Source organism: Hibiscus syriacus, unplaced genomic scaffold, assembly GCF_006381635.1.
Source record: "Hibiscus syriacus cultivar Baekdansim isolate YM2019G1 unplaced genomic scaffold, ASM638163v2 tig00110847_pilon, whole genome shotgun sequence".
NCBI lineage: Eukaryota > Viridiplantae > Streptophyta > Magnoliopsida > Malvales > Malvaceae > Hibiscus > Hibiscus syriacus.
In genome coordinates this window covers 635,748-651,597 of record NW_024062888.1, presented here as the reverse complement: position 1 = coordinate 651,597, position 15,850 = coordinate 635,748, and the positions used below count along the sequence as shown (strand labels likewise).

Here is a 15,850-nt window from a genome sequence, read left to right as displayed (position 1 = left end):
TTTATAATAATAAGTATCATATAATTATTGATATCTCGTTTATTGATTAATTAGTTTAGATTATATATTTTGGAATTAATTATAAAAACCGTTCTTCTAACTCAATTTATTGTATTTATAATGCTGGTATTTAAATTCTTGAATCTTATTTAAAAAAAAATCTAATTCTTCATTCTATTGGATCAATTATTTGTTAGTATAAGCCTCAAAAATATTATTTTTATTTTTTTATTTTTATGTATAAAAATATTAAATACATATTATCATTATAATAATATTAATTATAATTTACAATAAAAATAATTTAATGATTTTTAGTTGAACAAATACTCAATTAACTCTAGAATTATAAACAGAATCAAAATTTCAACGGGTGAAAATTTTATTCAATTTAAAAATTTTAATTTAATAAATTTTTGAATCAAATCTATTTAAATTATATTTTAATTTTCCTAAATTAAATAATATTCGACTCAACTTATTTACGTCATACATGAAACCATAATCATTTGGGCACCTGAAGGCTGAAGCAGTGCCGAATTCTCCAAGCCCAAACCTTGTAAAGTCTTTTGATTCTCGAGCCCAATGGTACAATTTGGCCATACAGGCTACATAGTCACGTGCAAACCCGAATAATCACGTGCCAACGAGAAACTATTCCCTTCCCATCCATCCCTATATTTAGAGAGTAGTTTCCTCCCCAGAACTCAAGGGAATGGCGGGAAAATCAGCGCCGAAAATCTCCCATATCTGACTTCAAAACCTCCCTAAGAATCGAAAAGAATGTCCCAAATCGAAACCCTAGGTATCCTCGACGAGATCCAAGCTCTCGTCTGCGATAAACTTCAAGTAGTAAGTTCACTTAGGATAGGTTTTATTTGAATTTGCCTTCATATTCACTCAATTCTTTGATTTTTTGCTGATGCTTTGTTGATATTTCTCCTTTACCTTTGCAAAATTTATTCTTTCCCTCTAATGGTCTTAAATTCATGGACTTCCTTTCTTATTTTTTTTTACTAATTTATTGCATAAAATGATTACTGGTTTGGGTTAAAATGGAGCCTCTTTTGATTACTTGGGGAACTCCCAGGAAATTTGGTCCTCTTCCGTTCTTATTGTTTTTTTTTATTTTGTGTGGTTTTATATTTAGATTTTGGGAATTGAGAAGAAGCTGGTAAGCTTTGAACGTGACATGAGCTGAATTAAGCTCTTCTTTAAAGTTTTCGTTTATGTATTTTCACTGCAAGATACTAATTCTGTTTCAAGGTGGAATTCTAGTGTATCAAGTTTTTAGTAGAAATGATTCGTTGTTTGCACAGGATAAATGAAGAATTTGATAAAATAATATTTAGGATCAAAGCAACGACTAGAATCTCATTGTCTTATTGATTTTCAATCTTAAAAGAAAATTGTTTACAGGAATTTTATAATTTGGGGCCTGTGAAATTACTTTCCTTTTGTTAGTGGGCTAGATATTTCATTATATTCTGGGAGTGTATATAATTTCCTTTTTTCCATTCGGTTCAAAATGAAATATCCTTTCAGGTGTCCTACAAGTGGTTAAGTCGTAACTTTCTGGTCTCCTCCAATGTCGCAAAGAGGTATTACCCCCACCCACAAAAAAAAAAAAAAAACAAAAACAAAGAATGTAGTTATAAATTCAGGGATTTAAATAGCGGTCCGCAACTGTATTACTGTATGCGATATAGTGGTAGTGGTGCCCCCCGCGACCGTTATTATATGACCGCGATACCTGTAATCCCCACAATAGCGCCTGCTCTGTCCGCAATCATGATAAACGTGAGCGCAACTGCTATTTGAATCCCTGGTTATAATGATTATATTTGCTGACTAATAAATAGTTGTGCTCATACTTAGGTTGCTTGCCGAGTTTGTTGAGAAACATAGAAGTGGGTTAGAAGTTGTATATAGTTTGTCTGGCTGGTGGAAGAACTCTCCATCAAACTATCATATTCAGCTTGTGACAGGGCCTAAACTTTCAGGTTAGACTTCCATGACAATTTCATCCTGTTCCACTTATTCTAATATCTATGCAGTTAAGGGTGTTTATGGCTTTATGTCTTTGCTTGTACAAGCTGCATGACTTTTCTTGGAATAGATGACCTATGAGTATAATAAGGAAATCATATGCAAAGTAGATGGCATTTCATTCCATTATGAATCTCCATAATAATTTTTATGTTTTTTTGGCTATAAAAATGAGATAAAAGTGATTAATGACAATTCTTTTTTCCTTTATTTCTGGCAGAAGCCAAGCAAGAATATGATTGCAATTGCACAGTTCATGTGTATAGTGTGCAAGCTTGCATCCCAAAGGACCCAGCTGCACTTTGGAATACTGAATTTATACAAGCTGAAGAGCTCTTCAAGCAGCCTACCACAGTGGATAATTGCTTGAGAGATAACAGGTACCCTACTTCCGTAACTGATTATTACAGCTAAAAGATTTCATGCTGCATTGACGGTTCCTTCCTGTTAGTTGTTGCTGGTCCTTGTACTTACTATTGGGATATTTTAGTTACTTATGTATACATTTAATGAAAGAGATTTTACTAGCATGTTTCTTTCCAGTTATTCTTTTTTCAATAGCAGTTCATATAACTGTAGTAGGAAGAAATAAATGCAATGTCCTTTTGGTTCAGGGCGACAGGAGTGATTTTCTAACTTAAAGATATGTAAGCTCATTTTAATCATTAAGTCTTGGCAGGGTTCAACATGTCAGTTCCTTGATCAGATAAACATTTAGAAATCTGTCGGTAATGTATATTTTTTTTCCTTACATGTTTTCTTCAGATTCTGTGGGATTTCAACTTCATTTGTCAAGCGCAATGTTGATGGAACTACTGCAAGGGTTGCGACTGCACAGCCAAATAGTGTAGGAATCTCAGGACTGTCGAAACATACTTCTGCGCATACCAATGCAGCTTTACAATCTCAACAAAATAAGGTTCAGCAATCAAGCTCCAAAGTTGCTCAGCAGCCTCCCATTGTGATTAAAGATACCAAAAGTGACAATATCAGTAGAGGAGTCCATGGTCTGGCCACCAAACCTTCTGATAAAGAAAAAGTTACTTCCTTGCCTTCTAATAAAAAGAAAGGCCAGAATGATAAAGGTTCCGCTGGAAATGGAGGCTTGTTAGCAAATTTCTGGGATCGGGCATCTACTAAAGCAAAGACCTGTACTGCAGCAGCTGATAACAGTGGTCCCATCCAAAATTCCAATGGTTTGTTTCTGCTTGTTCTATTACTGGAGTTTCTTTCATATTTGAATTTTTAAATTGCATTCTATAGATCATATAGCAAATTTTTATTCAACAATCGAGAGCTAAAATTATTTCATTGGTTCTGCTATTTAAACTGCAGATGTACAAGTTTGTGCTCATGAAGCAGCAGAACATGAGAACAGTGATATGGATGCTCAAGAAGTTAAGTTTGGGAAAGCTTCTAGCAATGAAGGCAATAGGAAACGGAGGGTAGTTTTCGATTTCTCAGATGAAGATGAGTATGAAGATGCTGTCAATCTAGCTTCACCTGATCCCCCTAAAAGGAAATCATTTTAGATTCAGAACAAAATTCTAAACCATCAGTTCAAGAGAGACCGATTTTGGTTGTAGACAAGCCAAGCAAAGGCGAAGCAAAAGTTAAGGAAGAGAGAACTATAAATGGAGAATCCAGTAGATCATTGGGACAAGAACCTTCACTTGTCAGCAAAAGCACAAATGATAAGAATTCCTCTTCAGTTAAGCTTGAAAGCCAGCTTCCTGAAACTGGTCTAAATAAGAAGGATAAAGTGACTGATGGCACACCAAATTCACCGAAAAGGAGGAAAGTGTTGAAGACACGTATTGATGACCGTGGAAGAGAAGGTAAATACAATACCTAGCCTCTCTTCAGTTAAGCTTCACTTGCTTGTTCTTAGGTCAATGGGAATTTCAAATATTGAAAAATATAGGGTTTAACATTGACTTTTGTTTATTCATTTTATCATAGCCATCATCGTGCTACATTTGTTTATCAAAGGTATACATACTCTTCCAAAGTTCCTTCAATGCCTACAATTTTGCTAATGCAATTAATAATTCTCATGGATATGCTAGACTTAAATTTAATCACTGTAAATTTTTTCTCGAACAGTTTTGTACATCTTACCGTCAATGAGATATGAAAACTGGTGTCAATGCATGTTTATCTCCTGTCTCCTTGAATGAACAGATTTATCCTCTTTTCCCCCCTTAAGTGCACTAAATTGGAGTGAAAAGTATTCTAGCTAAATTAATATCTTATATCATCTTTTTCCATTTATGTTAATTTTAGTTACTGAGGTAGTTTGGGAAGGCGAGGAGGCAGAGGTGAAGAAAGCTGAAAGTGACATGCAGAAGAAAGCTGGAAGTGGGACAACCAATGCTAACACCAACACTGTCTCAAATACTAATAGCAGGTGATGCTACAACCCCTCTATTTTTTTCTGCTTGTTCTAATTCTCTTTTAGCATAAAATTGTGTATCCCAACTCGAAGGAGGGAAGAGAACAGAGAGAAGGGGCAAAGGAATTGTATATCTTGTTAATATAATGCATAAACTATTCTGGTGCTCGTTCTGCGTTTTGTCTGATTTTGTTAGTTTTAGCTTTTGACATATTGCTAGGTTTCCATGCTATGCCATCAGTGAGAATACTTGCCTGTTCCTGTTCCTTAGATATTTGATTGTCGGTGCAATCTAACTATTTGAATCCTTGATGCAGACCTGCTGCAGCCAAAAGTCCCCTGCAGTCGGAACCACTGCACCATCTAATCCAGGAGGGAAAGCTGGAAACAAGAAAGCTGGAAATGCGAAGGATCCTAAGCAAGGAAATATTCTTTCTTTCTTCAAAAAGGTTTGATCATCGGTATCAAGCGTGTTTTACCTTTTGTTTTACTTTCTATGTGAGCTTTGTGGTAATGAAAAGTTGCTTTAACAGACATCAATGTATGTTTACGTACATTTCCATGGATTATTATGAATGGTAAATTGAGCTCAATGGAACTGTCTTACTCAATTCAAACAAATGTTTATTCCCTTTATCATTTCATGAGAGAAAATTAACAGTAACCTAATCAGCATCAAGTTAAAAGGGTACCTAGTTGACCCTGAGTTTATAAAAGGTTTCAAGGAAGACGAGGGAGTAATATACATGATTTATATTCAACCTTGCATTAGAATCGGTCTTCAATTTTCTCGGATCAAGTTTGTCGGCTCACTCAAAACATACTTGGGTAGTTCGTACTTGGCACCTGCAAAGATGAGTTGGTGCAAGGCATGCTAAGAAGAGATTTCAACCCAGAAAAAAAGCGATATAGAAATCTGATGCAGCAATGTCAGTTTACCTCTTTCATCATAGCATATAGTTAAATCAGCATTTTGCACTATGACCCCTGCACTGTCCACAATCGCTTGAGCAAGGTCTAAATCTGCTTCAGCTGCAGCCTGAAGTGCATCCCAGATTTCTACAGTCTAGAAGTCGGCATTTACATCTCAGATTCATGTGAAACATCAACCAAATTATTTACATTGAAGCAGATTAAAAGTAAAAACGCTATACTGCAAGAAAAAGGGTATCGATTTCAATCATTTCATGTTTATAGTTCCTGGCTTAACTCACGAATAGATCAGTTCAGTTTGATTCAGTTTTCAGTAAAATTGGATCCTGCATACTGGTGGGTTAATTGCTATTATCAGATTTTCAACTCAGATTTTCAGCTCATACAGGAAAGAACTTTGTTTAGTTAACACAAGATCAACAACATATCTTCTCATTCACAGAAATTGATAACTATATACAAGCAAAGATGTTATAGTAGGGTAACTACCTTTCCGGCCACCGTAATGAGGTGCGGTGTCCCAAAACTCTTCACGCATCTGCACGATTTGAGACTGCGTTATCGGCTGAGGATGTTTCCATGGTTTTGGCTTTCGGATCTTCTTCACATTCCCTATAGGAGCCAAAAGGTTCACGAGTTGATTAACTAGTCCCATTGTCCCTTAAGTTTCCAAATTTCCAGACGATTTTCTCAGAAACCAAACGGGAAAAAAGAAAATAGAACAAAAAGGACAAGTAAAATGAAAAGCCCTCACCGTCTCCTTTAGCTGGCGTCGATCCAGCACACCCCATTCTGAAATTCTTGTAAAGCTCAAAGGGCCACAATTTCCAATGCCAAAAAGGGAAATTCAGAGCAAATTCTTGTTCGTTGCAAGTTTAGTCAAACTATGTCAGAAGAAGAGGATAAGGAGATGAAAAATCCACGGTGGAAAAGCCGGCAACTTTTCCGGCGAGTTTAATTATTTAAAAAAAAAAGGAAAACAGCTGATGATTGGGTATACAACAATGTGATAATTAAAAAAGAAAAAGAAATTTAAAATCGATCGAGACTGCGGTAGTTGGGATGGTTGTCATGTTCCAATGTTATTGTTGGACTTCCAATAAGCAACTTTATCCTATGTTTTTGTCAAATTTTATAATGCAATCCTTTCAGGTTTGATAGTTTTACAATTAGGTCCTCCACACTTGAAACTATTCTTTAATAACATTTTTTTAATAGTATGATGTGATTATAATATAATATTTGATCATAATTTTCCTTAGCCTATTGGCAATGCGCACATGCATCAAACAAATATAATTGTTCGAATTTAAGTCCTTTAAGAAGTTCAATATTCTCTTTTAACATTGAGACCACCCAATATACTCTTAATAACATTTTCTTTAATTATAGGAATGAACCGAAATTTAAACAAATCCATACACCTAAAGTATTGTCTATGGGATCTTTATGATGGTTTAATATTTGTGTTATTTCGAAGAAATATCATCTAAATTTTAATTAAAAATGTGTGTTAGATATTTAATAAAAATATATTTAGAAATAAAAATTTCGTGGATAACATAAAATTATAAAGTAAGTTGATTGGTAGAAGAGAAAATACCAAGTCCATTGGATGATGATTTTAATTGCTTCTGGGTCCGCATTGTAATTCCCCCTTCAAGATAATTGGGACCCACATAGGCTGCTTTCGAAAAATCTAATGATCTTGGGAGTGTGGTATTTTCCCTTTATTTTTAGTATGAAAAATAGTATATATAATACATATGGCCCCAGTTTCAATCCATAGGTTTATATTTCTAAGTCATTAATCTTATTTTTAAAATATTGTTATATACACTCATTGGAGTTCTTTTTTTTCACATTACATTATTGATTATTCCAAATCCTTAATATGGATTAATTTAGTTGGTTCAATGTTTATTAGTATTTTAAAAAATCAAGGTTTGGATTTTATTAATACTTAAATTTGTTGAGCAAGATAAAAATAAAATAATCGAATTTTTAAAGTTAGAAATTAATCTACAATATTGAGCCCTCTTAACTTTGATGAATTCCATTATCTTTTGTCCTTGCTGTAAGTTGACAAGCAAGGCTTTCACCATCAACAATGCTTAGAGTTGTTTCAATTTTTAAACATGTTTTAACATCTACACGTACATAAATTTTATGAAGATTATTCAACCTAGTATAAATTTTATGAAGATGATTCAACCTAGTTATGGTTAATCAGTGTATACATGCATCTGCTATGTTTCTAATGGCAGGATTCATGGTATCATCAACATATATGTTCCCCTTATCATCCATGGTTACACCTCTAAGATGGTTGTTGTAATAACCTAGACCAATATGACACACAATCGATTGATCTGGGTGTTACACGGAGCTACCGGAGTAGCTGACCAACTTTCTTCTTTCTTTCTCTGACTTAAAATGACCATTTAAATAAAACAATTATCTTAAAATATAATAAAACTTTTACATTTGAGGGCCCTCAAAATAAATAAATAAATAGATAAATTTCGAAAATATACAAACTAACTCTTAATTGACTTTACAACTTAACATTACACAGGGTTTATGAATATACATACACTTCAAGAAACTTGTGACGTACTCTGCTCTGCGCTGGGTCTGGACCTCGGTCTCTTTCTAAGGCACTTCAACTGTTCGATCTATTAACAACAGAGTCATACTAATAGTGTATCACTGAAATACATCAAGCTACTCAATCATCAGTGAATTTCCTCGTGATATTCACTCTCTACTCTAATGGTAGACATCATGGTGCGGTTTAGGGATTTGTGCATCTCGGAGCTCACACACCCTTATAGTCTACCGAGGATATGGAATCCGTAATCTCTGCATCAAACACCATACCCCCGACTAGCCCACCCCTTGCGAGTGTCGGACCTTGCGCCCTAGCTAGTCAGTTTTAAGGGCCTTTAACCCTACCTAAGGATATATCTGGACTTCATCTATACTTTCGACTCCACTAGCATCTAAAGGAACTCGTGTGTCTGAATCGTTTCCAGAGCATCAAACAAGGCTAGTCTTATCTCATCCTACTTTATTTGGTTTCTACGTTTGAATTAAGCATTATTATTGTTCCCACTTGTAGTCTTATTTGGGAAATAATTAAAAGCTTTTAGGATCTCCATTAAGACTATTCTTAAAGCTCTCTTGAACTAAAGCCTAAACTGAACCCTTAGTATCGATAATGACCTTACAATATCGATACCCTCACTTACCTCTACACTTTTTCTTGCTTTAAGCTCAAACCATATCCTTGGTATATATACTTGGCCTTACAGTATTGATACTCAATCTGCAGTGTCAATAACCTACCTAAGGTATCGATACCCCTATAACTATTTCATCCATTGTAACCCAACTTTAAACACATTCTCTAACACTTATTCTAGTGTTTTACACCTATTCGATCCCATTTATGTTCATAATATGGGTCTAGGGCCTTTCAGACAATGTTTTTCGCCAATTTTGACATTTTGGGTAGGGGTTTCGAAACCATATAAGGGGGTTTCGAAACCTCTACTGTAGAATGTCATTCTAGACAAGGGGTTTTGAAACCAACTCAGGGGTTCCGAAACATATACTGCGAATTTCACTTTTTCACTCGAGAAAACTCTCGAATACACTCTCAAAACCTTCCCAAGGTCCTCAAATTCCTACCAATTATTATTAAGTCTTATTTGAATTTTAGAGCATAAAGAAGGCTTAAAACAATGTACCATAAAAGCTACATGCTAAATCTCATCATATAAGCTATCTTGCATTTCTAATGATTAACTAAGGGTATGAAGAGTTGTTAGTGTGTTACCTTTTTTCTTGGCTGCTAGAACTCTCTCAATTTGACAAAGGATCACCCTTTTTCTTTCACCCTTTGCTTTGGAACTCTTTCACCTCTTTAGCTAATCAAAAGGTAAAACTACGAGTTACTAACTTATTTAATACTTAAAACAAGGTTAGGAACACTCTAAACAACTCAAATTCACCCAAACTAACTTAAATCAATTTGTTTTCTAAAACTCTCAAAAAACCAATTTTGAAATCATAACCCAAAACCTATGATTTAGGGATTAAATTGAAGCTTAAGGGAAGGAGATTAAGACACTTACCTTGGTTTCTTCAATTTAAGATTGAAATCTCAAAGGCTCTCACCTTTTTGCTTGATATTGGGAGAGGAAAGGAAGAAGAAAAGAGATTATATTTTGGGGATGATGGTTCACTTGAATTATAGAATAATATGGGGGTTTATATTATAACCATTAAAACCAATTATGGATAAACTACATTTTTGGTCCCTCTCTTTTTTATCTCTACTTAAAACCATCACTTACCCTTAACTCTTGGGCCTTACTTAAGCCCAATGCCTATATAACTTGGTCCAACTATCTTGGGAGGTATAATTGGCTCGACTTAAAGGTATCGAGTTGACTCAAACTAGTAACCTGTATTTCAAGGTATTACAGTTGCCTCCAACTAAGTAACCATTTCAATCATTTAAGTTTGAATACCTCAACTTGTGGACCAAGTGACTGTACATAGTTAATAATTCCTCTTGCATTCCTTGATTTCCTGTAACCTACAAGAGCCAATAAAAATCTTACAAATAAACCACACTAGCAGTTTTTGTAATACCCATAACCCGTATATGTCTCAAAACATGAGCCATAGATGTCACATCAACTTGAAAAATGTTTACTGAGCATAAATGCGTAAAATTTTGTTTCGTTTTAAAATACTCCTATTTTAAACTTTAAATATATTTCCTTAAAAGAATATAATTATAAATTAATAGTTTGTCGTAGAAAACAAATTTATTTTTCAAACAGAGATTAGATAATTTAGTGTATTTTCCGTAAATCGTTTAGAACTGCCTGCTAACTATGCTACTCATGTATAATACTGATAACACTAGTCTAGTCAAAATAAAACAGTCAAGTTTACTATTACAGACCATTTAAAAGCAAATCCGATAAATAAAACTACTAACATAATTATATATGCCATTAAAAGTCAAAAGTAACATCGTAGATGTGTTACTGATACTGATGATAGATATAACTTCCAAAAAGATACTTGAGAGGCTCCTCACTACTCGTCTTATTTCTATTAGAACCTGTTGATCACGTGTAAATATATAGTGTTGTGGCACGTAAACCTGTACAAAGTATACACAATCGATGCAAGTAATATAGTAATGGTGAGTACCATCTTCGCAAGGATTGGAGAGCTTTTAAAAGATTGCTACAGTTAGGAATAAGTATCACTAACTAATCTTAAGTATATAAGTCTAATGATATAAACAAGGAAAATATGCAATGAAAAATGATATGAACAGATGGAAAAAGTTTGTTGCGGCAAAAAAAGTGTGAAGTGAAGTAAGCAGATAAATTTTGTCGTGGAAGAAAAATATGCAACTGTAAACAAATAAAAGTTGCTAAGGCTAAAATTGTCAAAACTCTAGAAATAGACTGGCAACTTCACACAATCAGACTTCTAACGGAGCTCTTGGTTTGGATTTGCTATGACGAGAAATTATTCTATGTCTAGGATGATCTTAATACACTATGCCTATGTTACTCGACAGGATGTACTAAAGTATTCTTAAGAGTATATCTAACATGGAACCTGGCAAACTATTGCTACGTCAAAACTACTCAGCGTAAAATACAACCCTTGGTTTGTCAACCTATTGCTGTGACAATACCCTTCAGTGTAAATTGTAGCACTAGCCTATATACTCAAGCATTTATCCTTCTTAGTCAAATAAAACCCTCTCCTTATCTTTAAGGCAGATTTGAACCTCACCATTCAGGATTAGTTCCCTTGTTCACGTAGACCTAACCTAACTCTCTCGATATTAGGTATCAATTCCTAGAAAAATTACAATCTTTGAAAAGCTCTTACAAAGACTAGAATGTTTTGTCGAGGCACCAGACAATCTTTCAAAAGCTCTTACAGTACCAAGGCAAAAGATTAAAATAACAAACAAAACAAAATTTAACAAGAACATACTTACTCATCCATTAATTGTTAAATAAAATATCATCCAAGCATTTCCAACACCAAATAAAACATTTTATGGTGTATTAAACATCATTCCAAAAATATTCATTAAGTACAAGCCCTTAGAAAATTAAGAAATAAAGAAAAAGGAAGAAAAACGCCCAAAACAGAACTTTGCCATGACATCATACCACCACCAAGACTGCTCTAGCATAACAGCCTCTCTCGAGGGCCTGGCCACTGGTCCGACGAAGCCTAGCTATGGAGGGCAGCAAGGACGGACTAGAGAGGGATGGTGGAAAAGAAGAAGATGGACCCACCTTTCTCCAAAACCTTTTTCTAGGGTATTTTCTCTCATCTTTAGGGTGGTATAATGAGATATTTATATTGGGAATTTCTAGGGTTTAGTGCCCCTGGAAATTTCCTAAATATCATTGGTTTCATACCCATTGTGTGAATAATATGGCAGCTGGTAGTGGTCCCAAATTCCTTAGTAGGGGCATGGTTTCACGTGAGGTGTATCGGAAAACTGGTTAAGTGATGTCAGCAGTTTCGTCTTGTGTTGCGTCAAAATTGTGAGATAGAAACTTGCATTCGCAAGAAAATTTATTCCTCATTGTCATTGTCTTATATTCCAATGGTCCTAGAAAATTAATTTGTATTGAAAAATAAATTATTCCTCAATCATTTCCTACATTATCACAACCAATAAACAACCCTTCTCCTCAGCAGCATCAATTTAATCAAATAAACTTTACCTTAACAAAACTTATCCACCACATGCAAATATGTCCTAAATACAACTATATGCAACTAAAATGATATGTCAATTGCTTTTAGACAATCAATAACTTAAGTAAAAAGACCTAAAATATAGTCTTTTACGGAGTTATCACACCCCAAACTTAAGCTATTAGTTATCCTCAAGCAATGGATAATGAGCAATAGAAAAATGAAATGCTACAGAAAAGTCTAAATCAAGACAGTCAAGTAGTTTAAAATTTGAGCCCTCAGCAACAAAATTGGCCTCAACATGCTAGACTGAACGAGAAATCATAGATAATGCTTGGCCAAAAGTGTTTCAATTTACCGTGTTATTTGTGCATAAGGGTGGACATCGTCAACAATATCATCGTTTGTGCCAACACCAATTGAGTCTTCTTTCTAAGTGGGTGCAACTACCATAGGGATTTACCCTTGTCCACATGTTTGGGAGTTTGTTATTCTAAATAAAAAACTAATATTAAAAGTAAATAAAGAAATAAAGCAAAGAAAAACAAACACACAAACACAACAAAAAATAATAATAATTTTTTGTCATGATAAAAAAATTAAAGAGGGTTGAAAGGATACAAACTCAAAACATAATAAATTGATAAAGTAATTTTGTCGCATTCGATCGGAGCACCAGTATAGACCAAAATGCCCCACACATATAATAGTTCCATCTTCAAAATATTTTTGTCTGGTATTTCGTGTCTTTCACATCTGAATTGTAGAACATTTTCCTCTCTCCTTCAAAGTGCTCTCCGCATAAAGCTGAATAGTAGTGAAATAAGATATCTTTTTTCTCAGCTTTGATGTGGAACCTTTTAATCATTTGGGAAATAAATTCTTTGAAGAGGTAGGGGCCATCCCAATTACAGTAGCCATCATCGTGTATAACCTTGTTCATTCTGTGGTTATTCAAGTAAAGAAGCAAAACACAATGTTAGCATACCATAAATCTACCATGACAAATAATAATTTCTCATTAGGGAATTTTTCCTTAATCTCGATTTCATTTCTTAATTCTTTCAGAATTTCTAGCCTAGATAGATGGGCAGTTATTTGAGGTTTAGGATGAGTAAATTCAATTAAATCCAAAGGTTCAAATTTTGTACCTGGTTTAGCTATGAGTAAGCTAGACTAACTCATCTCCTTTGGAATATCCTCGAGCTCCTCTTCATCTTCTTCATCAAGTTGCAAGTGATTATCAGTGCATAAAAATTTGTTGCGACAAAATTCTACAGTTTTCCTTTGGTCACCAACTCCTGGTGATGGGGGCTTTTCTTTTACCGTGGCAAAATTTTTCTTGTCTTCATTGGTTTCACTCTTCAAACACTCATCCTTATTTTCCATAGAATGTGAATATTATTGCATCTCTGGATCTTCGTACACAATCTCATGATCGTGTTCTCCGAGTGTCTCCCCCCAAACCTAACATCTTTGTAGATTTTGGTGCCACTCCTTAAGGTGAATGCACCACAATGCTCCCTGAATTGAGCCTTAGTGACTTCATATCACTAGGTAAATTGCCCTGTGGGTGTGCATGTATTGTCACAGAGATTTTTTTTACTTGGATTTCCAAGGCTTGCAAAGATGAACTATGATGTTGCAAACAAGCCCCTTGATTCTGTAATAATGCTCTTTGGCTCTCAATAGATGTGGCATGATCTTGTAATAAAGCCTTGGTAGTTGCCATGAAGTCTTAGAGAGTAGCTTCCATAAAGCTGGTGTTCGCTGAAGATGATGACTCATGGTTAATATTTTTCCACAACAAATTTTGTTGAAAACTTAGGGGTTCAATCTTGTTATGATGCCAATTCAAGTTGTTGGCATTGTTGGCTCCTTGATTACCCCCAAGAAAAATTTGGATGTTGAAGCCATCCTCAATTATAGGTATTAGAGTAGGGATTATTGTTGCTTCTATTGAAATTGCCCACAAAATCAATATACTCATGATTTTTTGGGTATTCACTCTCATGATGGTTGTCGCAACAAAAAATGAATAATGAGCTAGTTACCTTGACTTCCTTCACCTCGCTGCAATGTCGCAAAATTTTCAACATATTTGTTATGGCAAAAAGTTGGATAGACACTAAATCCTTGGCATCAAGTTTAAATGCCCCAGACACTTTTCTTCCAGTTCCAAGCCTTATAGACAAGAATTGATAATCGTTGTTGGCTATCCTATCAAGGATATCAAAGCCTTCGTGGGTGATTTGTCAAGCTGAGTACCATTCGCCAAGGTATCCAACATCATGCGAGTCGGTGAGTTTACTCCATCGTAGAACATCATAACTTGAGTCCAATCGTAGAATCCATGATTGGTGCACTTGCAAAGCAAACTTTTGTATCGGTCCCAACACTCATACATAGACTCTTCATCGCCTTGGAAAAAAGATGCTATGACATTCATAAGATGGTTGTTCATATTGGGTGGATTATGTCGTAGCAAATTTTTTTTGCACAAGTCTACCCAAGACCTTATCGATCCGGAAGGTAGTCCATTAAGCCATGCCCTGGCGTGATCTTTCAAAGAATATGCAAATAACTTCAATTTCAACACATCTTCATGCACAACTTGTTGTCGAAAAGAGTCACAAACCTCCAAAAGTGATCGAATATGTTACCTTGCATCCTCATGAGGAGCACCACCAAACTGTCCAATCAAGTCCAACATGTCGAACATAACCGGTTTGAGCTCGAAGTGGGTTGCTTGAATCTTAGGAGCTATAATAGCATGTTTTAGGTCATCCAAGGTAGGAGCTAAGTGATCTCTAATAGTTCGTGGTCTTGCAACATTTTTTTTATTTTTATTTGCCGCATCATTTAATTCTTCAGGTTCCTCCACTTCATTTTGAACTTCATATATAACTCTTTGAGCTCCTTGAACACATCTTTTTTTGACAGAACATTTTTTCGATCTCAGGTTCAAAAATGAGATAATGGTTTCTTGGGACTTATATAAGTCATGCAACTGCACAACACCTAAAAAAGGTAAACAAAAATAACGAATAAATCCATAAAATAATAATCAAAATAATAAAGAAACAAATTAATGATATAAAAAAACTTTTAAAAACACCAATTGTCAATCCCCAACAATGGCGCCAAAAATTTGATCGCATGTAAATATATAGTGATATGTCATGCAAACCTTTGCAACTATACACAATCGATGCAAGTAATATATTAACGAGTGAGTATCGTATCCGTAGGGATTGGGGGCTTTTAAAAGATTGCTACAACTAGGACTATGTGTCACTAACTAATCCTAAGTATCTGAGTCTAATGTTATAAACAAGGAAAATATTCAGTGGCAAATGATATGAACAAATGGAAAAGGTTTGCTGAGGCAAGAAAAGTGTGAAGTGAAGTAAGTAGATAAATTTTGTCGTGGCCAGAAAAATATGCAATAGGAAACAAATAAAAGATGCTAAGGTAAAATTGTCAAAACTCTAGAAATATACTGGCAACCTCACTCAGTCAGACTTCTAACGGAGCACTTGGTTTGGATTTGCTATGACAAGAAATTATTTTATGTCTAGGATGATCTTAATACACTATGCCTATGTTTCCAAAAAGGATGTACTAAAGTGTTCCTAAGAGTATCTCTAACACAAAACCTGACAAACTACTGCTACGACAATACTACTCAGCGTAAACTACAAC

General features: G+C 34.8%; 1 protein-coding gene and 1 pseudogene across 1 annotated transcript; one reads left to right on the top strand and one right to left on the bottom strand.

The window, feature by feature from the left end:
• The first annotated feature begins 698 nt into the window (after window positions 1-698).
• LOC120143423 lies at window positions 699-5,055 on the top strand (annotated as a pseudogene).
• Window positions 5,044-6,347, bottom strand: LOC120143424 (ubiquitin domain-containing protein 1-like). The gene is made up of 4 exons (XM_039157752.1): window positions 6,132-6,347; window positions 5,867-5,989; window positions 5,384-5,503; window positions 5,044-5,290 (listed from the first exon to the last, which is right to left on the bottom strand). Exons 1-4 carry the CDS (start codon window positions 6,166-6,168, stop codon window positions 5,226-5,228), a joined length of 345 nt encoding a protein of 114 aa, XP_039013683.1. The 5' UTR covers window positions 6,169-6,347; the 3' UTR covers window positions 5,044-5,225.
• Between the last annotated feature and the right edge of the window lie 9,503 nt (window positions 6,348-15,850).